At 56.4% G+C, this 23,547-nt stretch overlaps 1 protein-coding gene across 4 annotated transcripts; it reads right to left on the bottom strand.

Annotated features, from left to right (window-relative positions):
• Nucleotides 1–1,472: 1,472 nt before the first annotated feature.
• Nucleotides 1,473–18,570, bottom strand: Tbkbp1 (TBK1 binding protein 1). Of its 4 annotated transcripts, none has more exons than XM_028869065.2 (10): nt 18,445–18,570; nt 16,414–16,667; nt 15,984–16,106; nt 15,632–15,736; nt 14,247–14,427; nt 13,331–13,509; nt 13,165–13,226; nt 4,802–4,923; nt 3,945–4,663; nt 1,473–2,991 (listed from the first exon to the last, which is right to left on the bottom strand). In XM_028869065.2, the coding sequence occupies exons 2-10, from the start codon at nt 16,636–16,638 to the stop codon at nt 2,863–2,865; spliced, it is 1,845 nt and encodes a 614-aa protein (XP_028724898.1). In that variant the 5' UTR covers nt 16,639–16,667; nt 18,445–18,570; the 3' UTR covers nt 1,473–2,862. The 4 variants fall into 4 exon arrangements, with proteins under 4 accessions (XP_028724898.1, XP_037056548.1, XP_037056547.1 ...); XM_037200653.1 differs by having other exon boundaries at nt 13,331–13,506; XM_037200652.1 differs by lacking the exon at nt 18,445–18,570 and adding an exon at nt 17,050–17,904 and having other exon boundaries at nt 13,331–13,506.
• Between the last annotated feature and the right edge of the window lie 4,977 nt (nt 18,571–23,547).

The following is a 23,547-nucleotide window of genomic DNA, read 5'->3' as shown; positions in this document are numbered from 1 at the left end:
CCCATTGGTCTCTGAACCCTGCAATTCCCAGCCCCCCTCCCGCGGCCCTCTGGGCTCCAGAGAACAGTTCAGAGCAAATGTCCTGTGTGATCACAGCCCTGCTGGAGAGCAGGAGGGGTGAGGGCCGCAGGTTCCCCAGCTCGCCTGCCCTCAGCTCTCTCAGGAGTGTCAGATGGAAGTCTGCCGCTGTGGAGGGGACGATGCACACTGCCTCTCCCTCCTCCGCCTTCCCTTCCAGCCCCCAGCAACGTTCTGCCCTGTACCTGAGCCTTTCCCGGGTCCCTGGAAATCAGGGAGACAAGCTGCCAGAGTCTGCTCCCTGTGTCCCATGTTCTCTTCACCCTGATGACAGGGGAAAGTCCAGACAGGACACCTGGGTCCCCTCCCACCCTCGGTCACTCTCAAGGGCTGCGGGCAGGTTACCCGGTCTGCCTGCCATGTGCCAGCTCACTCAGGCCCTCTTCTGCCTCTTCCCAAGGCCCAGGGTTTCCCTTGCCTTCTGTGTCCCCAGGACACCCCTTAGTCTGTGTCACACTAGTCGGTGCTTCCAGAGCCATGGGGGCCACTAAGCACTCATATACCAGATGTTCTAGAATCTTCTTTCTCAGGGCTATGAGCCACATCTGCAAGGGGGTCTACCTTTCTTGGCACTCTGGAAGGTCTTGGCTGCAGACAGCAGTTGCTGATTTCAACAGAGTCGGGGAGGCTGGCCCTTGCTGTAACCTGTGAGGGGACAGCTGCCCTGTTCTAGAGCTGAACTCAACCACGGACCAACAAAGGCCTCCGTGTCCTGCAGTTTTCTTCTTCTGTTGTTGTTGTTTTCAAGGCAGCGTTTCTCTGTGTAGCCCTGGCTGTCCTGGAACTCACTCTGTAGCCCAGGCTGGCCTCGAACTCAGAGATCCCCCTGCCTCTGCCTCCAGAGTGCTGGGATTAAAGGCATGGACTGCCATGCCCTGTGTCGGTATTTTCTTTCCAGTACCGGGGGTTCAAACCAGGGCCTTTGTGTATGCTGGACAAGAGTGCTCCCACTAAGCCACACATCGTCCTCCCCAAGTCCCTTTTTCTGCTTTCAAGTGACCATTCAGCTAAAAAAAAAAAAAAGTCGTGTGAAAGAAATGAAAGATAGAGTCAATGAATGAATAACTCAGATGTGTTTTTTCTTTTTTCTCCAGAGAGCACAGCCAAGGCTGAGGCAAAAGTCATGAGTTCATGACCCTGCTCTGACCTCCTAAGTTTGGGGTGTTTGAGGTAGCAGTTGAGTCTGGCCTCTTCCTAGTGCTTCAGACCTGTTCTAAATGAAGACAGAAGCCATGTGTGACCAGCTGTCAGTATGATCAACAGAATCATAGAATGTGGGCATCCACACTCTCTAGTGCCGGCTCCGCAGTGGCTATGGTCCCGGAGACAGTTTCCAAGACCTTGCAAGTGAGGGTCAAGCCCCCCCCAACCCCCCCATGGAAGCACGGGCTGAGCGCAGATGGAACAGGTAAGTTTTATTTGGACTTTGAACTTGTTCCGAGAACACAGGGTCCTCTCTCCCCTCTACAGGCCCCCTTCCCCATGTCCCCTCCCTGGGGAACACTCAGGGTACAATGATGTGTCTCTGGAGTCCTTGGCCCCTTCCCTGCTGACGCACCCCTCACCCCCTGCACAGAGGAAGTAGGGGTGTGGGGAGAGGGCCTGGAAGATTTGGATCGAATGGTACATGCGTGGACAGTGGTTCTCACTGCCACCGGCTGGCCAAGGCCCCAGGGAGGCTCAACGTGAGGGGTGGATTCATAGTGGGCAGCAGGCTCCCTCAGGAGGCTCCCACCTCAGCCTGGGGCCCCAGCCTCCTGCTCCCCTGTCTTTCTGAGGGGACGGCTCTGAGGTAGATTTCACAGAGGGAATATAGGGGTGGGTGGGTGGGTATGGGAAGGGGATTAGCTCTTTTGAAGTTGATCTCCACAGCACCCAGGGCCCATTCTCAGATTCTGGCCTGGGAGGGAGGGGCTGATCACACCCACCCAGCAAACACAGGCTGAGTCACACCTGGGCTCCGGGGCACCTAGGGTGTCAGGAGCTGCAGAGGGGGAACATGGAGGCATCGGCCTTGATGATCTGCACCTTAGTGCCAGGGACTCTGGAAGGGCCCAGGCCTGTGAGGGTGCCAGACAGTCACCCGGACTGAGGGTGATGGCTGATGGCCCAGGAGTCCCAGCCTCAAGGCAGCCCCTTTGGACTGGATCATCGAAGGCCTGCAGGGTCCTCCCACCCCTCCGCCACCTTCCCTGTTCCCCAGGGTGGGCAGAGGGGGAGAACAGAGCTGGCCTGCAGTGACTAGTGAGAAAAAAAAGATGCCTCCTTCCCCAATACCACGAGCCCCAGGCTGGTTGAGCATGAGACAGAGGGCTGGCATCAGTGTGCAGGGCAGGCTCTGAGACCCTCTCGAGAGGTCTTCCCTGGAAGAACACTGCCCGGGAAAGACGGATACTGGGAAGGGGCTCCCAGGGCTCTTGACCCCTCCTCCTCTCCCTCCCACAAGCACTAGACTTCTTCTTGGATCCAACTTTGTTGAAAAACAGAAAGGCAGAGAGAGAGAGAGAGATGGAGGGTTTGTCCTCCCCGTCCCAGACCAGACCCCCACTCCCCAGAGGAAACCAGGAAGATAGAGAGAGCCTCGGTCAACCTCCGGGAAAGAGCCAGAGCTGGGTGGTGCCTGGACCAGGGAAGACGGCACACACACATTGACTCGGCAGCTAGTGGAGGTATCTGGGGACCGCAAGGGGCAGGGGCCCCCCACGAGATTCATGCAGCATTCAAAGTGAGTGTTTGGGGGCGATGAGAGAGAGCAGAGGAACAGCCAGTTGCGGGAGAGGCGCCCTAGATCTTGCTGTTCTCCAGGTGGGAGTCGATGTGTTTGATGAGGGCATCGTCTGGGTACCCAACAGGGAAGCCCAGCTGGCAGAGGGGGCAGCTGCGGATGTCAGAGCCCACCGTCTCCATCAGTAGCTGCAGGAAGACAGTGACATCACTTAGAGTCGGCCTCACACCCCAGCCTGCTCTTTCCCAGGACCCGCAACAGGGAGGGCTACAGCATTCAGAAGGGGTCTGGCTATCCTTGCTCCAGCAGCACCCTCGACATACACTACAGCCACCAGCCAACACCCAGTGCTTTGCCCAGGGCACAGGTCTTAGAAAGCGTGAATGAGAGTCACTGTCCAGTGAGCTGGGGCACACCAGGGAAGAGGGAAACCAAGACCTCGACCTGCCTCCAGAGTCGCCAGGGCACAGCTGACTTAAAGCACTGGACAACTGCAAACAAGGTACAGCCCCCAAGTAATTTCCTGTCTGGCTCTGGAATATATTTGGGTCCTTCCAGGTGGCAAGGGGTAGCTATGGCACTCAGGAAACTCATTATTTCAGTGAAATGATGGAGCTCTGAAACGGGTTATTATGCAGGACAGGCAGAAAAGAGCCCAGGATCTGAGGCTTGAAGTGCGGAACTTGATAGGCAGGCCTGTCCCGTGTGGGTCCATGTTCTGCCCCTTTTAGTATCCCCGTGCTTTGGCCCCAACATAATAGTATGCTTGAGACATCCATCACAATCCAAGAACTGATTTAGGATCATTGCCTCCTAAAAACTCACTAAGGTAATAGCATCATGGTCCTCATTCTGCTGATGAGAAAACTGACAGAATTTGAAAGAGGTCCTTCAGATGCTACGCAGTGGAGTCGGAATCAAACCTAGGGCTGTCACTTTGTGGCGGTGGGAGCTTGTTCCTACCAACTGGAAACCGAGGGAAAGGGAAAGGGAGGTCTATATTAAGCTGGGGGGGTGTTTGCAGGTCGCCCCTGCCTACCACATATGAAGATAAGCAACGGGGTGGGACTCCTGAGGGAGAGCAGGCTCTCTCCTGGGCATCTCAAGGTAGCCCGGCTAAGGGAAGCAGGACACTACTCACATTGATGGATGGCCAGGACTGTGCGTGCTCAGCGTGGGCGTAGGCGGTGGCCGCAGGTGACTCCGGGATGGGGAAGCCCGCACAGAATGAGGCGCAGCGGATGGTGCCCGCTTCGGGACTGGGCGGGCTGGCGGGCATGGCCCACTCCTCCTCCTCCGACGGCTGCTTCTCAAAGCGCAGGCGGATGCCCTCGAAGGCGCGGCGCGGGCTGAGCGGCCTGCCGGGGCCGTAGAGCTCGCCGCCGTAGGCGCGGGGCTTGGGGAGCGTGGCGGCCTCGGCCTGCAGCCAGGCGGGGGAGGCACCGGCATAGGCCGCGCCCTCCGCCAGCTCCGAGTAGCTGCGGCGGCCCTGGAAGCCGGCCTTGGCGTGGTGGCTGGGCGGCTTGGCGTAGGCGCGCTCGGCCAGCGTCCTCTCGCCGGGGGGCGGCGGCGGCCGGGGCTGCGGGGCCGGGCAGCTGGGTGGCACCGGCGAGCGGCGCTGCGGGCTGGGTGACTGGCACGATGGCGGCACCGGCGAGCGGCGCTGTGGGACCGGCGACGGGCAGGAGGGCGAGGCGGGCGAGCGGCGCTGCTGGGGCGAAGGGCAATGGGGCACCGGCGAGCGGCGCTGCGTGGCTGGGGACTGGCACGGGGCACAGGGCGGCGGTCTGGCAGGCGGGGAGGGCGAGGGGCACGCGGGGGCCGGGGAGTGGCGCTGCGACAGCGGCGAGTGCCTTTGGCCTGGGAAAGAGATAGCGAGGTGGAGTGGCGAGCCAGAGGCTTGCGGGGACAATGCCCACCCAGGGATGGGGAGGTGGCTCCTGGGCCCAGCGCCCCTGCTCCCCACACTGGGGGCCTGCCCGGCTCTAGCAGTCTCACCTGCGTTTCGGGGGGCCTGCTCTTGCAGCAAAGTCCTCAAGATCCTCCCCTGCAGGGAACTCAACTCCCGAAGCCGACCCAGCTCCTCTGTCAGTTCCGTGTAGGCCAGCGCCAAGTTCACCCTGAGGTCAGAGGGCAAGGGGTGGGGAAGAAAAGGGATGTGGTTCTTCTGCCCCAGCCGGAGAAAAGAACCCGCTCTGCCTTGCATCTTCAGCACCTACCCCAGCTGCAGGATTCCTCTCTGCCTTTAGGGTCCACCTCTTCTGGGGGAGCCTCCCTCTGCTTCCAGAGACGTTCCCCACATTGGAGCCCAGGTTCCCCGCCTAGGGCAAGGATGTGGAATAGAAAGATTCCAAGGGGGTCCCTGAATTCCATTTAGGGGTTGGCCATAGTTCATACAGGTGTGTGTGAATGTTTTCCTAATTGGTGCAGAAACTGCCATGACAAAACAGATTCCTAAGAAAGCCACATACTACATGTACAGCGCACATTTTCTCAGAGTGCAAAATAGCACAGGCTCCTGGTGTCAAGGCCACAATCCCTGCTGCGCAGGAGGCCGGTGCAGACGCTGACTGCCTGGGATACAGAACAGGTTCAGGGTTAGCCTGGTGAGATCCTGTCTCAAAATGCAAAGCAAAATGTAACTCTATGGTAGAACACTTGCCTAGCAAACAGGAGGTCCTTGGTTCAATACTGGCTACAATCCCAAAATTGTAATACCCAATGTCCAGTAAAATAAACAAATGATCTGTGTGCTGGGAGAGGGGGAACCATAAAAACACCCTCAGCTGGGGAGTGGTGGCGCACGCCTTTAATCCCAGCACTCGGGAAGCAGAGCCAGGCGGATCTCTCTGAGTTTGAGGCCAGCCTGGTCTACAGAGAGAGAGATCCAGGACAGGCACCAAAACTACACAAAGAAACCCTGTCTCGGAAAAAAAAGAAAAAAAAAAGTGTTTTAAAAAACACCCTCAACCTTGAAAACACTGGGGACCACTCCGCACAGGCTGTGATGAAGCCATTCCTTAGGTAACACTCGGCTCCCCTCCAAGTTGGCCCCGTTCCAGGCCCACTGCTCTTGTCTCTACCTAAACATGCCTAGTGCTCCTAGCCTCAGACCTCTCAGGACCTCACTGTACACACCCGTCCTGCCCTTTCCATTCAGATCCTTATGAGAAGCGCTGGGCACTGCCCACCTGGCAGGGTGTGCCACCCAAACTGAGCACTTCTCAAAGGCTGCCTTGCTGTGGACTTTCACTGGGAACCGTATCATCGCATTTCTATTCCCAGCTCTTTGTTCAGGCTCGTTACTCGGTACAGGTTCAGAAACGGCTTCTTCCATCCAGTTCTTTTCTCCTGTTCACTTCCTGCAACCTCTTCAACATCCGCTCTCCTGGAGCTGGGGACACCCACTCTTCTGGAGCTGGGGACACCCACTCTCCTGGAGCTGGGGATATCTACTCTCATGGAGCTGGGGCAGACTCACTCCTAAGTTCAGTAAAGGACCCTTTTCTTCCTTTGGGCACCTCAGACACCCCATCCCAGGAGCAATTCTGACCTCACAGGAGTTCTACCATGGCCTTTAGACCTGCCTGCATCTGTGTTCTGGGCTTGAACAGGGCCGGGAGCAATCTGAAGGCAAGGGTGTGGCTGTCCTTAGCTCTCCTGCCTCTACAACTTCAGAAGGGACCCTGGAACTTCAGAAGCTGGGGGGTGGGGATGGGGGGGGAGAGTAACAGATGCTTTGGAGGGTGAACCTCCTCCCAGGAGCTCCTGCAATGATGCACCCAGAGGGAGCAGTGAGGGCAGGTGGCAGGGATACATGAGGTGGGTGTGAGGAGTGTGAGGCAGGGAGTGTGCTATCCGGAGAGCAGAGGCAGGGAGGGAGGCTGGAGCTTCAGAGAACAGGCAATGCCTGTGCTCCTCACTCTGGCTTAGGGGCTGGCACTCTTACCAGTCTGGGGCAGGGTGCAACACTGCTTTTAATCCAATTACAGTAAGGCATCTGGGAGCTAAACCACTTCTTAGGGATAACCAGGCCTCACCACCCATCTTCCAAGACAGGAGTCGGCCAGGGAACCCTGACTTGGACTCCATGGCTATCATGCTACCACATCTCAGGCCTCATGTCTGTGAAATGCATCCTCTGCCCCACCACCTTCCTCCCACAGGTCTGTGGGAAGAAATGGCATCTTCCTATGAGAGTGGGAAGTCCAGGCATGTCCCACACCAAACCGGGGACTCTCCAGGGAAGCTTCAGCTTTCAGACTGAAAGCCATCTGAGAGCAGGAGCTGCGTGTTCCTAGTCAGAATGGGGACCTCTGGGGACGGGATCATGCTGTCCACTCAGCGGTGGCGGGAGCCAGAAGGACCTCTGGAAGGGGCAGTTATGGAGTGTCCCCTCTGCCACAGAGCACAGTTGTTTTCCCATCCACTGTGCCTGCTGTATCTCAGGTGACAGATACAGGTCGTCTCTTTCACACTCTGCCTGGGAGATCTCACCTGTCAGTTCAGTTCCCCGGGCCCCTTTCTCCCCTGCTGGCTCCCTTGTCAGGAGGCACCCTAGTTTCCACAGCCCAGTGCCTGGCACTCTCCTCGGAGTGAAAAAGATGGAGTCTCAAGAAACAGAAGGAAGAAACCCCTACCTCAGCGTGTTCAGTCTCTCTCCAAGCTGACACTGGGATCTTGGAGCAAGCTCCAGTCCTCCAAGAGCCCCAGGCCACCCTCACAAAGACCTCTGAGACCCTGGACAGGGTGAAGAGCTCTGGCCTCCTCCTGACACCTCACAGTCCTGTGGGACATGCCGCTTCTCTGGGCGTCTCTCTCCTCACACACTGATGGGTGAAGATGCTACGCCATCAGAATGACTCACTGAAAACACCGCCAATTCAGTGGAAAAAAATCTCAACTTGACAACACAACCCAAGCCTCACATGTGCGTCTAAATAGACGCCCTGCTTCCTGACTTCCTGGCCACACCTGAGAGACTTTTCCACTATCATGACTCGAGGAGGAACAGGTCATGTGAGCAGCGAGTGGCACATTCTGCCCTGGTCCTTACGAATGCTGGTCACGGGCCAGGCACAGTGCTGCGAACTTTATTTGACTTCATGACTACCCTATGCCAATCTACCTCACAGGTAAGAAGATGGGTCCCCAGAGGTCAAGTCACTTGGCCATGTCCTAAAGCTGGAGAAGAGCACCAGCCTCCGAGATTCCAAATCCCAGCTGCTAAGCATTACACACACACACACACACACACACACACACACACACCCCAAACCTCAAGAAAGCGGGAGAAATACAGTGGGAGGGCAGAAGAGAATGAGGAGGAGGAGGAAGAGGCTGAAGGTCTTCGAGGCAGCCCAGGTGTTTCGAGAGCCACCACTCCTGCCCCGGGAAGAGTGAAGAGGGAGAACAGACACATGAGGGAGCGGAAGATCAGAGCGGTTAAGAGCTGGCGCGAGGCAGTGATTCAACACACTTGCTCTCAGCGCCTCAGCCCGCTGGGTTGGCATCTGTGGAGACGCCGCTGCCGGAGCACAAATGGCAGAGCTGGCAGGGGAGAGCGCTTCTACTCTTCCTGACTTAACCTGTCGTCATCCTTCCCACCAGTAATCCCGGGATCTCAAAGTCCCTCCCGAAAGCAATTGTCCCCACGGTCACTAATAAAGCAACTGCAATCCAGGAAGGTCAAAGGCCTGAACATCCTCTCCAAAGTCTCTTTCTGCCTCAAAGGAGCTTCGGAGCCGCACAGACACCCTCCTCTCTCTCTCTCTCTCTCTCTCTCTCTCTCTCTCTCTCTCTCTCTCTCTCTCCCTCTCCCTCTCTCTCTCTCTCTCTCTCTCTCTCTCTCTCTCTCTCTCTCTCACACACACACACACACACACACACACACACACACACACACCAACGCAGGCCCCGCTGCATTAGTGCAGCGAGAATTCAGGACTCTGGCCAGTCCTAAGGGATGGGGTGAGGCTTGGAGACCGGCTTCAAGTCAGGATGAAAGGTACGGGGCTGGTAGTTCTTCTGTGGCCATGATTATGGACACAGTTGGGGGTCAGGATTAGGGGTAGGGGCAAAGTCAGGCCCTGTGCAGTGTAAAGGCTGGGGGAAGAATCGGACTATAGCTGTCCTGTGGTCAGAACCGTCATCTGATGTCATCTGATGCAGACCCGGGAAAAACCAGAAACCCAGCATTCCCAGCCTGTCCATCCTTACCCCTGGCTGCCCCTAGCTGCCCCAGCCACCCCACCCAGCAGGGGAATTTAGGGGCCAAACTTTCCACCCACCCACGGGCACACCCAACATCAGTCTTCCCGCCTGCCAGACCCTCAGGGAGGGGACCACAGGCACCAGGCCGTGGAGCGGACTTGAGGTTGCGGGCTGGCGGAGGAGGAAGTCGCTTTGCAACAAGCCAGTGATCTACCACTTCCTTTCCGGAGCCTTGAGCCCTTCATGCTCCTCGACCAGCTATGACTTGTGGTCCCCAGACCCGAGCTCTTCATGGCAGCCTCTACCAGGCAGCACCAGACGGCTATGGGTCCAGAAGCTTCCCTAGACACAGCGGGGCTGAGCAGCCCACAGTTGGACTGGAACCAGGGGCCCTTGTTTGCCCAGGCCTGTCCTTGCTCACACGAGTTGTTGCATAATTAATAGTGTCCCCTTTCACTTTCAAAAGTGATGCAATTTGGTCAACAAATCACATGGTCACCCTTGTATAAAAGGCCTCCTACCTGCAGAACCACCTGAACAGGCAAACAGTGAGCCTCATCACCCTGCTTGCTAGGACTTGCCTGGACTGCCCTTCCCTAGTGCCTGAACTTTTTACGCCTCGTGTTTATGAGAGTGAAGTGGACATCATGAGAAAGCCCACTTTGGGGCTTGGGCTTTTTTTTTAAGATACTGGCTTAAAAGAAACAGAGAACTACTTAATCACACACTAAGAAGTTCCATAAAAACACTACAATGGAAGCCATAATATATATTAAAGGACCTGTAGATGAAAAGAGAGAAGAGAAATAAATAAAATAAGAAAAGAAAAAAAAAGATACTGGCTTAAGATTTATTTAGCATGCTGGACGTGGTGGCTCATGTCTATAATCCTAGCACTTGGGAAGGAGAGGCCAGCCTGGGCTATATAGCACTCTGTGAGTTCTAGTCCAGCCTGGTCTACATAGCAAGTTTCAGGACAGTCAGAGATACACAGTGTGACCCTGTCTCAAAAAGAAAAGCGAAACCCCCCCCAGCTGGTAGTCCATGCTGTAATGTTCGCACATGGAGGGAGAGGCAGAACAGGAATTTAAAGTCATCCTCGGCTACACAGCAAGTTCAAGATGGCCTGGGCTATGTGCTGTCTTAAAAAACAAAAACCTAACCAAAGCTCAGACAAAGAACAACAAAAACCACTCGGTGAGGAGAGGGGAGGATACACTGGTCTTCTGTGGGGAGAATGATAACCAGAGCGCCTCTTAGCTCTGGGCCCAACCGGCAGGCACGAGGCTGGAAATGCCTTCAAACCCCACGGTCCGAGGCCAGCAGAACCCCTGCCCACCCTCAGGGTGCCCTGCAGCCACAGTGCTCAGGGTTGATTTTTTCTGTGCTCTGTGTCTCAGGCTGAAGGAGACTTGAGGGAAGGAAGTAGGGAGGGTGAGAAGCCTGAAGGAGGAGGCCTCAGGCCTGCTGGCTCTGGGGGGCAGGAGGCTAGGCTCAGGGTACAGGGGGTCTCCGACTTCCGTCCTGACCCACCCCACACTGCCCTTGACCTCTGTGCAGAGTTTCCATCCTCTCTCTTCTGAGTTCACACTTCCCCACCACTAACCACAGCCCACGCAGAGGCTTGTGGGTGGAGAGAGGGGGTGGGGGGGTGGGCGGAAAAGGTCCCAGGTTGCAACCCTGAGCCCCCCACACTAGGAAAAAAGAAAGGTCTATAATTTATGGTTTCCCCCTCATCACCCATGTGTACCCCATCTTTTCACTGGATCCCCTCACCAATAAGACCCCATCTACCTTCCAGAGCCCTCTCTCCCTCAAGCAGTGACTCAAGTTTCTCTGGCTCCCAGCACTGGCCATACTTTCAAACAGTCCCACCCACGTATCCACAGGCCAGGGGAGGGGACTGTGGGGTTCCTACACATGTCGCCTTGGCTGGGACCTTCCTGGGTCCTGGCCCTCCTGAACATCCTCCTCGCATGCTGGGTGAACTCCACTGCCTCCTCCAACCTCTCCCTCATCATTCTTCTTCCTCTGGGGCCATCTGGCCCCTGAGCTATGACCACCAGGAAGCAAGCTATCCGAGAGACTCGGAGCCCCGGTCAGACCCGGAGAACGGCAGCCGGTCTGTCTGGCTTGGTGTCAGTCCTGCCTGCTGTGAACCACTGGTGGCTAGAGTTTGTGGGCCCGGAGCTGAGAACGAGGGACCGTAGCCTCCAAGGCCTGCTCCCAGGCACAGATGGCACAGAGTGGGGTTCACACAGGGGAGATGCTTTAATGGGGGATCCCTGAGACCAACTTGGCTGCCCTGGCGAACAAGAGAGACTGAAGGCACCTTTCAAGATGAGAAGATTAATTCCTAGAGGCAGACTGGGCTCAGGAACTGCTGCCCTCTTCCCCAGATAATTTAGTGACAGCGTTTCATTCCCGGGAAAGCCCATCAATAAAATTCCCACTTGATCCGGAGTCAGCAGAAGCAGAGAGAAGAGGGGTTGCTGATCCTGGGAGAGGAAAGGAGGTGACTGGGCCATCCTTAGGTTGGGGGTGGGGTGGGAGGAAGCCCCAGGGAATTGCCTACTACCAAAAAGGCTGAATTTATAAGAAAATAAAACTACCAGGGGAGTGAGGACTTCCTCTGAGAATTGATCCTGCCACACTGGGGCTGTCCCGGAGCATTTTGGCTAAAAGAAAGGAAAGGACGGGCAGGGCCTGCAGGGCTGACACAGGTTCTGGAAGCCTACAGAAGCCACAGGCTCGTGTAGCACCTTGGGAGAATTTCCTCAGCCAGCTCCCCTCAGTTGGGAGGGAAGGAGCTGGTTTGGCCAGAACAAGCAATAAGGCTGGCACAGCCTGCAAACACTTTCTGAGATGGTTTTCTCTGTCACTGGGCACCTGCAGCCCTGGCCCTGGAGGATCTGCTGGTCTCTCTGCCCCTTCCCACGTTTTTCCTCACCTCCCTCTCACATCCTGCAGCAGTGACTGACTCCTGAGCCCAGGAGGGGAACCCAGGGTCCAGAGGGGCAAAGGCCAAGTCAAGAACGGAAGGCCTTTTCCCAGGACAGGAAGAGTTCTGGGATCCAGCCCTGCCAAAGTCTACACTGAGTGCAGGAACTTTCACTATAAGAAGAGGTTGGAATCACTGACCCCTTAAGGGGACCTTCGGGGCTGAGCAAGGGTCTACTCTATGTGGGTATGTGTGCGTTCCAGGTTTGAACACATGGCGACAGTGGTCCCAGAGCCCCAGCCACAAGCTAGGGTGGACCCTTTCCGCAGAGCTCCCTCCCATCCCCCACAGAAGCCTAGCTGAGGGAGGGGTCCCACAAACTAGGTTCTCACCCTCTCAGCTGTCACAGCCCCACCCAGGCCCTCACCCCAGGGTGGGGAAGGAAGCAAGGGGTACTCCTAACTGGCCAGAAGCGGGTAGGATGCCAAGGAAACCTGTTGAGAGGGAGGACCCCTGGGATCCTGGGAACTGGGTATGCCCTGTGAGGGAAGGTTAATCCCTGCCCCTCTCAGGCCTGACTTCTCTGGTAAGGAATGTACGAAGCTTGTACCACTAACTGGCCTCCTCTCACACGAGAGAGGAACGAAGCAAAAGGAGGTTTAAGCACTGTTTCTCAGAAGCGGGTGAGGATAAGCTGTGAAAGATGCCGGCCTCCATTGATGCACGGCACATCCCAGGACCCCACTGCCATGCACCCCGCCCCGCCCGACACACAGCCTCTTCCCCACTTTTCAGGCCCTCTCTCCTGTGGGAATCTACTCTCTACCCATCTCAAGGACTGCTCCCTTTAGATGAACAGACAAGGCAGGTTCAAATCCTAAACGAGGGAGGCCATCGCCCTCCTCCCAGGTGACAGCGGATGCACTCACCTCTAAAGTTTTGTCTCTGGTAGAGAAAACTCACCAGGGAACACAGACCAGGGCGTCAGAGCTACTGAGCGCATTCCCAACCCAGATGAGCCTGGTCCCAGAACCCGAATACTCCAGAGCCCCTCCCTGCTTCCTGTAACAGGGCTAAAGTGCAAGCAACCCAGACACAACACCCCAAGACCTAGAAGAGAGGCCACTCAAATATGTGGACGGATGGAAAGCCAACTATGGAGACCGGAGGGAGTCCCCTCGCGCATGGGGTGACAGATGTGACTTACTGATCGTCCCCGACTCTCTTTACCCAAGCCATGTCACATTCCGACTGGTTGGAGGCCAGATCCTGAGGAGAAAAGTAGCGGTCAGAGCCCAGCCTCCCCTCCGGCCTCACCCCTCCCCTGCTCGTCCAGCCCTTCCCGTCCAAGGGCAGCTCCGAAGCCCCTCTACCTGGGCCCGCGTCTCCTGCAGCTGCTTCAGCTCTCCCTGCAGCCTCTCACACTCCGCCTGGAGCTGCTCTTCCCGAAGCTGAGCCCCCCGTGCCTCCCCCTGCGCGGCCTCCAGGGCCTCTTCCAGCTGTCTTCGCTCCAGCTCGCTCACATCGACGCTAGCAGGGCCAGGCCAACCTGCTGTCGGGGGACACAAGACAATGTCAGGGAGGCTCCGGCTGCCTCCGTTGACTCCCAGATCCACACAATGTGAAATGGGTAGGGTAGGGACTCAGCCCCAGGTACTGAGAGGAGCCAGAAGAAAGCCAAACAGCCAACGGTGAGATACCGTTATAAGGGAAACAAGGGTAGGGTAGACGCAGATTCAGTCCTCCTGTGGGCCAGGGGGTGGGGGGTGGGGGTGGGGCAGATAACATGTCCTCTGGAAGGTATCTCAGGCTAGAACCAGAAGTCTCGAGCATCCTCAGGGGCCTCTTCTAATCACAGCCTAAGGGGACGCTGAGTGGGGACGCCCTCTGCTGGCACACCTACGAATTGTATGCTCTGAATAGCAAAGGATGTCAGTGGGAGAATTTGTGGAAGGGTGGTTGAGGTGAAAGAACAGTTGGAAAGGAGAATGGAATAATTTTGAACAGATTTAAGCTATTGGAAAGAGTGTAGTGTCACATGACTGTAATCTCAGCACCAGGGAGGCAGAATAAGGAATATCATTCCAAGTTCAAGGATAGCCTGGTGTACATAGTAAATTCCAGACCAACTAGGGCTAAGACTCTATCTCAAACAAGCAAGCAAGCAAACAAACAAATAAACAAATTGTCTTGAGACTCTAGGCAAGGCAGAGGTGCCCAGTGACACTGAAATGGGAGTCACAGTTGGAGATTTGGAGATCAGGAAGGCAGAGGTCACTGAGATCTCACCATGACCCAAGGCAGGTCCCCCTCTCAAAGCCAGATAGTGCAGGTCCAGGTCAGGACAGGGTGTGGCAGGGGCAGGTGGGGGGCTCAGGCTGGGGAAGGCCGCTTCCCGGAGACCTTGCTGCTGCTGCAGCTGCTGCTCCAGACCACAGATCTGCCGCAAGTGGGTCTCTACCAGGGCCCGCTGCAGGGAAAGACGGACGGACGGTTCAGAGTCTATGCAGGACCAGGGAGCCCCATGGACCCCCAGACCCAAGAGTCCCACTCCCCAAACTAGAGCGAGACTGCTGGAATGTCCCACGCTCACACTCCAAGTGGCCACAGGTGGGAGGTCTTCTCTCCAGCACCTGCAATGCAGATGTTCCTGGCAACTGTGGCTGGCAAGGTCAGGGCCAGTCCTCTCCTCCGTCACGATCACACAGGGACATTTATACAAACATTCGGCTCTAGGTCCAGCCGCCCCACCCCCTTGCGAACATAACTTCCATTTGCATATGTGACTTAACCACTTCTGGGCTTCGTCTACCTCCTGTATAAAATGGGGATAGCAGTACCACGCCTACCTCTTTTGATTGTTGTGAGAGCTAAAATGAGTAAGTGTGCGTAGAGGGATAAGAACAGTGCCTGGCATGCAGCAAGCGCCTCACAAATGCTTCCGACTATAAAAGGAAAACGCTTTTACACAAATGTCCCAGTACCCTCACAGCAGCTCAATGAGAGAGGGCTACCATTTACCCTGCTTCTCAGATGAGGGCTGGAAGCCAAATAATTGGACCAGGGTCAGTCACAGTGAGGAGTTGACAGAGGCCATGTCTCCTGATCCTGCCACCTGCCCACACTGCTCACACAAATGGCCACGTGCTAACTGTCATCACACTCACGGCAAGATCCATCTATCTCTCGAGTTCTGGGCCCCTCCTGACACTCACACCCTCTCCCAGGCACAGCACTCCAGGTACAGGCTCGATGCAGCGTGAGAGCCAAATACACAGTGTCCTACAGGGTCACCGCATAGCCAAGATAACAGAGTCACCCATGACCTGGATGGCACTCTCTCCCTCACTAAGCAAAGCAGGCATTCACAGAGAGACACACATGGATACAGGAGACATGCACACAAGCAGGTGTGTATGACACACGGGGACACACAGTCATAGGGTTGGAATGCTCATCACACAATCAAGTACAGGGGTACCTCACCCCCACCTCTGGGCTCATCACACAATCAGGTACAGGGGTACCTCCCTCTCTCTCATCACACAATCAGTACCTCCCCCACTCTCTGGACTCATCACACAATCAGGTACAGGGGTACCTCACCCCCACCCTCTGGGCTCATACACACAATCAGGTACAGGGGTACCTCACCCCCACTCTCTGGGCCTCACCATCTCCCCCAGCTCTGTCTCCAAGTCGTTTTTCTCCACACAGAGTTTCTCGTAAGCCTGGATCATCTCCCCGAGCTGTTCTTCCTGCTCCTTATTCTTCTGCAGCTGGGTAGGCCAGAGAGGTGTGCCAGGGTCAGGGCCATCCTTGACAGGGGGCAGAGGGGCTCCACGAACCTCCCCAACCCCATTCCCAATGGAATATGGGAGAGCTGAATCTGATTTAGGGAGGACGGTGGCCACCTCCAGTCAAAGGCCATGATGGGGCTGAGGCAGGGTGATGGGCACCAGAAACAGATGGAGGGAGGAAGCTGAAGGAGCTGGGCTGGCTGGGAAGCTAAGGCCAAGGGCTTACCTCATGTTGGAACTGGTTAAGCCGCTGCTGCAGACTGACCTTCTCTACCTCCAGCAGGGAGCCATCCTTGATTTCATACAGAGGGAAGCCATGCTCCTCTCCAAAATCAGTGATCAGCGGGTACTGTGGGAGGGCAATTCCTCAGAGAAGCCTGGCTTCCCACCCAATGACCACCCTGCCCCACGCCTACAACCTGCTTCAGAGACTTCTATCCCTGCCCTCTCCAGCGGAACCCACCCACCACTCCAAAGCGGAGCTCCCCAACCCCACCCCACTGGCTGCAGGAGCTCACACACCGGAGGAGCAGCCACTTCTTCAAGGATGGGCCTCCAGTTCTGAGGACTTCTTGTCATCCTTGGAATCTCTTGGTGGAACCCCTCCCACCCTTACAACAGGACTGCACAGCTCCCCACCCCGTCCAGGTTCTGACCTTGACCTCGTAGACTTTGAGGCGCCGGCGGAGGGTGGCATTCTCTCTCTCCAGACCCCCTAGCCGCTCCTTGATGTCTCCATAGGCTGTGATGAGAGCAAAATGGGAGGCAGAACACATGTCGCCTCCCAGTGAGGCGTCTCCGGGACCATCCAGCCACACCTCACTGGGCCCTAAAGCTTCTTGGGTCAGGATGCTGATGTCATCTTCAAACATGGACTCCATGGTAAGGGCTTCGGCCCACACTGGGCCTCCTGAGAGAGCAGGAAGGGCATGAAGAGGACCACCGGTGCTCGTCCCGACTCCCCCAGGCTGGGCTGAGGACCCTGTGGTAGCTACGGAGCGCCCGCTGGGAGACCAGATTCCACAACACGCTCAACCCCAGAAGGTTACATCTGTCCTCTGCTGTCACTGCGTGTAGGGGAAGGAGATGGAACCAGATGGACCGCACGAGCGCAGTCTGGGGACAACTGATAGAGGGTCAAGGAAGCCACAGTGGCAGGGAAAGGCTCTTTCCAGAACCCAGAGAGGCCAGTGGGTGGAGGGGAGGCCTGCTGTCCCAACACTGGCCCAACCCAGAACCTGGCTGGACGGCTCAGCTGGGTCTCCTCCCCAGACCTCTGTTTCCCCAGATACCTCGACAGCCGCCAAGATCCCCATCCCAGGCCTCTGTCGCTTGCTCCTAAGAAAGGCCAGTGCTGCTGGAGGGCCAGTCCCACCAGTCAGCCTGGCCTCGGCGGCCCCCGCCCAACTTCCTCTCGCAGGATCCCAGAGTTCAGGAAAAGGAAGTGCCTCCCTAACTGCACCGGGGCTGTGGCAACCGTCCAGGCGCAGCCAGCCCCTGACCTGGGACCTACAGGAAGTCCTTGGCTGAGTGTCAGAGGCAGCAAACCGGGCAAGGGGGCCTAGGGGACCGGGGGCCACTAAAGGAGACTCCAGCCTGTCCCGTTGTGCCTGCACTCAGGGACATGGGGAGCCCCGAGAGGGGGGCAGGAATGACTCAGGGCTCCCAAACGAGTAGGCAGCGAGGGGGTGCGTGTGTACTTCTCCCTGCCCTGTTTATGAATGTGTGGCTGTGGCTGGCATGTGGGGGTAGTGTGTGTGTGTCTGTGAATGAGTGGAGGTGTGCCGCCGTCAATGGGCGCCTTTGCGGGGCGGGGGACGGGGGTCAGTGCGGAGTTCGGAAGCGGCCGGAGGTGGTGTGTGCGCGCGTGTGAGCACGCGTGCGTGAGCGTGTGGGCAGGGTGGGCACGTTCGGGCCGAGTGTCACGTGAGGCACTATGGGAATGTCCGAGGTGTGTGCGCGCGCTGGAGCGTGGTGTGTGCGCCTCGGCCAGGGGGCTCGGCCCTTCCGAAGGCGCGAGTTCCGACCCGTGCAGGCCCCAGTCCCCTCCCCCCAGCCCGGGCTAAGTGCGGGCGGGCGAGACGCGGCGGGTGACAGGTCTGAGTAAGGAGCGTGTGCGCGTGTTTGTAGGGCTGGCCCCACCTTTAACCCTCTCCTGCCCACGCCACCCCCTCCCCCTACTCCGCTGGCCCGCGCTCATCACACACGCCCCCTCGACCCCTGCCCACGACCTCGGGCCGCCCCCACTCGAGGACTCGGCGTCCCCACACACCCCTGCCGTGAGACCCAAGCTGCCTTCCTTCCTCCGCATCCTGGGGCCGCGCGCGCCGAGCGCCCGCGCAGGCGACTGGGGAGGGGGCGCCCGTACCGGCCGGGCCCCTCCCGCGGTCCCTTAAAGAGCCGCTCTCCCTCCCCAGCCGTCGGGATCGGCCGACAGAAATGCTCGCCCCTCCCCTCTCGGGGGCCGAGACCGCGCAGCCCCCTCCCCCACCGCGGCCGGGGCCCGGGGCGGGCGACTGAGCCGCGGCGCTCGGGCCGGCGGGCAGGCTGCGGGCGGCGGCGCACGACCCCTCCCCGCTCCGCCCCGGGCCCGAGCGCTCGCCCACCTGCGCCCCGGGCCCCGGCCTCCCGCGCCCCTGGGCGCCCGCCGCGCCCCTCCCCCTCCCCCCGGCCCGGCCCGCACTCACGGCCGCCGCGGGCTCCTGCTCGCAGTCGCAGCGCGCCCCTCCGCCGGCTCCCTCCCCTGACCGGCCCCGGCGCCCCACCCCCTGGCACCGCGCGCCGCTCCGCGCCCTGCCGCCGCCGCCGGGTCTCTCCCCACCCCCTCCCCTCCCCTCCCGGCCCCCTCCCTCCCTCCCGCTCGCCCGCCCCGCTCCTCCTCCGCCGCCGCCGCCGCCGTCTCCTCCGCCTCCTCCTCCCCGGCTGCTCCGGGTCTCTCCAGCTGGGCCGGCGCCCGGGACCCCGCGGCTGCCACCACCACGTGGCGAGGGCGGCGGCCCCCGCGGTGCGGCCGGGCGGAGGCTGGCAGCGCGCCGGGCGCCCACCCGCTCCCCGCCGCGCGGCCTCCCCTCCCCGCCGACCGGCGCAGTGTCTGCGGACTGTGTGCTGTGTGCTGGGGCGCCTCGGGCTGGACTTGGGGCTGCACATTTTGCGAAGAAGTAGAGCTGTTTATTTGGGGGGGGGAATATTTTTGTTTATTTATTGGTCTTTGGAGAAGAAAGATCACCAGGCTATGTACTCTTTGCTCTCGGAGGAGGGGGCATCGGTCTGATCTCTCTACTTGAACACAGAGACATTAGAGTTAAATCTAACTTTGAAAGTGAGAGTGAACTAAGGAGATGAAATGTTCGTTTGGGAAGACGGACAGCCCTCCCACCCTCATTAAAGACGCTCCCAGAGGCTGGAGAGATGTAGAAACATATCTCACCCTTTCCACAAAGATTTGAGCAGCTGCCAAACTGGCAGGCAGAAGACGAGTCCTTTAGCTACGCTCCCACTGTGTGACCTTGGGCAAGTTACTTCACCTCTGACTTACACTGGAGATCATTCTCGACAGGCTACCCTAATGGGGCAAGAATAAGGATCAGACGCCAAGGTGCCCTGAGAATGCCTGGGAGATGTTAATGAGTCATTTTCGTTCCCCGGTGGATTAAGAACCGTGGACAGAGGCAAAGGCTGCTGGGGGATCGCCAGAGGAAAGCTGAGGGCCCTTGCCTTCCGAGCCAGGTAGACGCAAACCCTGCAGGTAGGGCAAAGGCTAGGGAAGGGGCTTTTGGTGGGGTCGGTATTTAGCCGGGAAGACTCCCTGGAACCTGAGCCCAGCCTTCTGGCTTCTAGCAGAAGTGCCTCTGAGGAGGGGAAGATGAAAGAAAAGGTCTCTTGTTCTGCAGGAGCTTTGAGAATCAAGGGCAGTTCTCATCTCCACTGTAGGGGAAAATGCTAGGCTAGGGTCAGCTGCTCCTCCCAGGATGGCCAGCCCCCGTCTTGGACTCTCTTCAAAGGAGGGGATTCTCACTGGCTTGGCCTCCTCCGGCTGGCCTGCTCCCTTTTATAGTTCAGAACACAAAGGCAGGTCAGCTACTTGCTGGCCAAGCAAGCAGTAACTTTCTCTGAGCTTGTAGATGACCCACCTATCCTGTAGATAAGAAGACAAGCTGACCGGCACACAGGTTACCCCACTCCCTAGACCCAAGGGCAAGGTAGGTGTCCTTTCCCTTCAGGCTCCACAATGTCTCTTGTGATATAGGAGGTATGGAAGACTGGAGGCCGGGCATAGGGCAGCTGTCTCCACAGTCCTCAGTGAGCAGAGCTGGCCGTAGCAGGCCCTCTCTTGCTTGGAAAAGACAGTGGGTCGAGGTACCCTCTGAGTACTCTCCAGGATGAGTCAGCCCCTGCAGCTGCTGGGGCTAAGTGAGTCACCTGGTGCCCCAGAGCCAGGTGATTCTATCCTGGGCTCTATGTGGCTCTTGGCAAAAGCCCAACAGACTTAGATGCCTGAAAACCTGCCCCTAAGTTTGGCCCTGATTTCAGTACATTCTATTTCTAGCTTTTTCATGTCTGACAGTTCTAAGGACAAGAACGCACCTCAGTCCACGGTCATTGCATTTATTTAATAAAAATATTCAAAAGTTATTTGGGGGGCTGCTTTGAGACATGGTCTCCCTCTGTGACATCAACCTCAGAGCAGTTTTCCTCCTTCAGCTCACCTCTTCAGGGAGAGGACTGCAGAAGTGGACCACATGCCTGACTTCAGGAAAATTTCTTGTTGGGTGGCGGTGGCGCACACCTTTAATCCCAGCACTTGGGATGCCGAGTCAGGCAGATCTCTGTGAGTTCAAGGCCAGCCTGGTCTACAGAGCAAGATCCAGGACAGGCACCAAAACTACACAGAGAAACCCTGTCTCAAAAACCCCTACACCCCCCCCCAAATTCTCAAACACCCATGATGCACTGGATGCGGAGGATACAGTAAAAAGTATGCCTTTTTTGCTCTCATGGAATTTACATTCTGGTAGAAGAGTCAAAAAAAATAAAAATAGAAATCGGTAATTTAAAAAAAGTTGGAAGCCAGGCATGGTAGTAGTGCTTGCTTTTAGTCCCGGCCCTTGGGAAGCAGAAGCAGCCAGATGAAGAAAAGTTGGGCATGATGGCCTCCACCTGTAAGTTCAATACTTGGGAGGCAGAGGGAGGATCGGGATGCAGAGACCATCATGGGCTATGCTGTAAAGTCTCAAAAAACCTCCGGTTTTGCATGGCTCCTACTTCACAAGAGCAATTGTAGAGCCTGAAGGAAAAGAACACTACCTTGCCCTTGGTTCTTTTGAATGGGCTGGCCTGTTCCACTATGTTCCAGTCTGCCTGCCTTCCTATCTACCCGATGGGTGGGGGTGTGATCAGTGGCAGAGCTCTTGCCTAGTATCTGCATGGAAGGTGCTGGGCTTGCTCCAGGACTGGGGCCCAGGGGAGGAAGGAACCGGTAGTAGCAGTCACAGAGAAGGGAGGAAGGCGTGGCTTCAGGTGGTCTAGGAAGAGTGACAGATGACACAGCCTTAGAGATAAACTCTGGAGGATTAGAAGGCATGTTCTGCATTGTTAATAACTATGACTGAGAAAGCTGGGCTTGGTGTAAGTCCTTCTAAGAGCCCCGAAAGCACCTGGGCTCCTATCGTGGAGGGGACAGAAGGGGAACCCAGGGGAATGCAAGGGGAACGGAGGAAGGAGCTAGGCTAGATGAGGGAGATGTGCTGGGTGCTGGTCAGACTGCCGTTCCTAACTGACCTTCCCAGGTATGGTGAGGGAGGACCCACTGCTGTCCTCAAGAGTGCTAAAGCCGGGAGCCTGGGAGCATCCATCCTGGAAGCCACCAGGGAGAGCCTGTCTCCTACTCCCATGACTCTCGATCTAGAGAGACTTGGTCTTTCCTGTCCCGTTCTTGCCTGAAAAAGAGTAGGAGGAAGTGGCATTAGGCTGAATCAAAACCAGATGACTCAAATAGCTGGCGGGCGAAATTGATTAGATCCATGTGACAGCACAGGACTCGGTGCCACCTCCGATGCTTCACTTCCAGACCTCCGGAAGTTAGGGGCACTGTGCAACCACCGTGGGCTGTCATGGGGAGCGGTGGTCTCCTCTGTGGACGAAGGAGGTGAAGGCAGTGGGGTAAAGCCATCCCTGCACTCACTTCCCAGTTCTTTCAGAGATCACAAGGCACCTCAGAAAAACCAGGATCTCCAGGAGCAGGGCTTGGAGAAGATGGGATATGTTGTGGTATTATTTTACAATTCTGTTTCATTTTCTCAAAAAGGATGTTTATTTTTATCCAGAGTCAAGATTATTTATGTAGGTGGTGCTGGGGACAAGCCTGGGTTTTGTGCATGCTAGGCAATTGCTTGACCACGGAGGACATCCCCAGCTGCCAAACAAAATTCCAAAAATGATACTGATCCAGACCCAGTGGGAAGTGCTGCTAATCCCAGCTAATTGGGAGGCCAAGACTCAAGGATTGTGAATTCAAGCCCAACCTGGGCAACTTGGACCTGTTACCTCAGAAACAGCAAAAAATTTAATCTGGGCAAAGCAGCTTATATCTATAGTCCAGCACTCAGGAGGCAAGAACAGAGTTTAAAACCTGCCTGGTTTACACATCAAGTTTCAATGAGTCCAAGCTTATTAAATAAAAATAAATAAATAAAGGCAAAGCTAGGGCTGGAAGTTGGCTCGTCCATCAAGAGGCCTGGCTGTTCTCACAGAGGACCAGACTCAGTTTCGAACACCCACATGGTGGCTCACACCTGCCTCTAACTTCAGTTCCAGTGAATCCAACACCCTCTTCTGGCTTCTTCCAGCACCAGCCATATATATAGTGCACAAAATAAAAAAAAAAAATCTTTAAAAATAAGGAGGGGCTGGAGAGATGGATCAGTAGTTAAGAGCATTTGTTGCTCTTCCATAGGACCCGGGTTTGATTCGTGGCACCCACCCAGTGGCTCACAACCATCTCTAACTCCAGTTCCAGGGAACCGGATGCTCCCTTGCACCAGGGAAAGATGCGGTGCACATGCATACATGCAGGCAAAACATTAACACACTTCAGATAAAAAATACTTCAATCTTTTAAAAAGAAAATTTTAAAGTCAGGCAGTGGTAGTTTATGCCTTTAATCCCAGCACTTGGGAGGTAGAGGCAGGTTGATCTCTGTGAGTTCGAGGCCAGGCTGGTCTACATAGTGAGTTCAGGACAGGTAAGACTACACAGAGAAACTCTATCTCGGAAAAGTAGGGAAAACAAGTTTTATCAGTTATTGAATACCTTGTATTCATACCCATGAATAAGAGCCCCACAGAAAATGGGTTTGGTGTTTAGTTCAGTTTATTGTATCTCCAGTGCCTTCAATGTCTGGTAGTTATTTGATTGAATGGTTATTTAATTTATGTCCAAAGCCTTGTACTACGAAATTCCTATGCCTTATCTTTCACTGGGATTCATTTTACAAATGAGGACAGTGAGGGCTAAAAAGGGTTAATTGACTGTATTGCTGGAGGGCAGTACTCAATAAAGAACAGTGACTGTCATTGCTATGGAGAATGTACCGGACAGTCCACCCCTCTGCATACTGACCTCAGGCCTGCATGGAAAGTTTAAATGCCATTTCACTCTGAAGACAGCTCAGCTGTTGGGAACTTATGGCCAAGGAGCACCCGGGAAAGGAAGGTAACCCAGGCCTCACAGGTTTCCTGCCTGGGCTGCACTGTGCGGAATCAGCAGGTAGGGCTGGGGTAGTTCAGATGTGC

Source organism: Peromyscus leucopus, chromosome 8b, assembly GCF_004664715.2.
Source record: "Peromyscus leucopus breed LL Stock chromosome 8b, UCI_PerLeu_2.1, whole genome shotgun sequence".
NCBI lineage: Eukaryota > Metazoa > Chordata > Mammalia > Rodentia > Cricetidae > Peromyscus > Peromyscus leucopus.
This window is presented reverse-complemented; position numbering and strand designations above follow the sequence as displayed.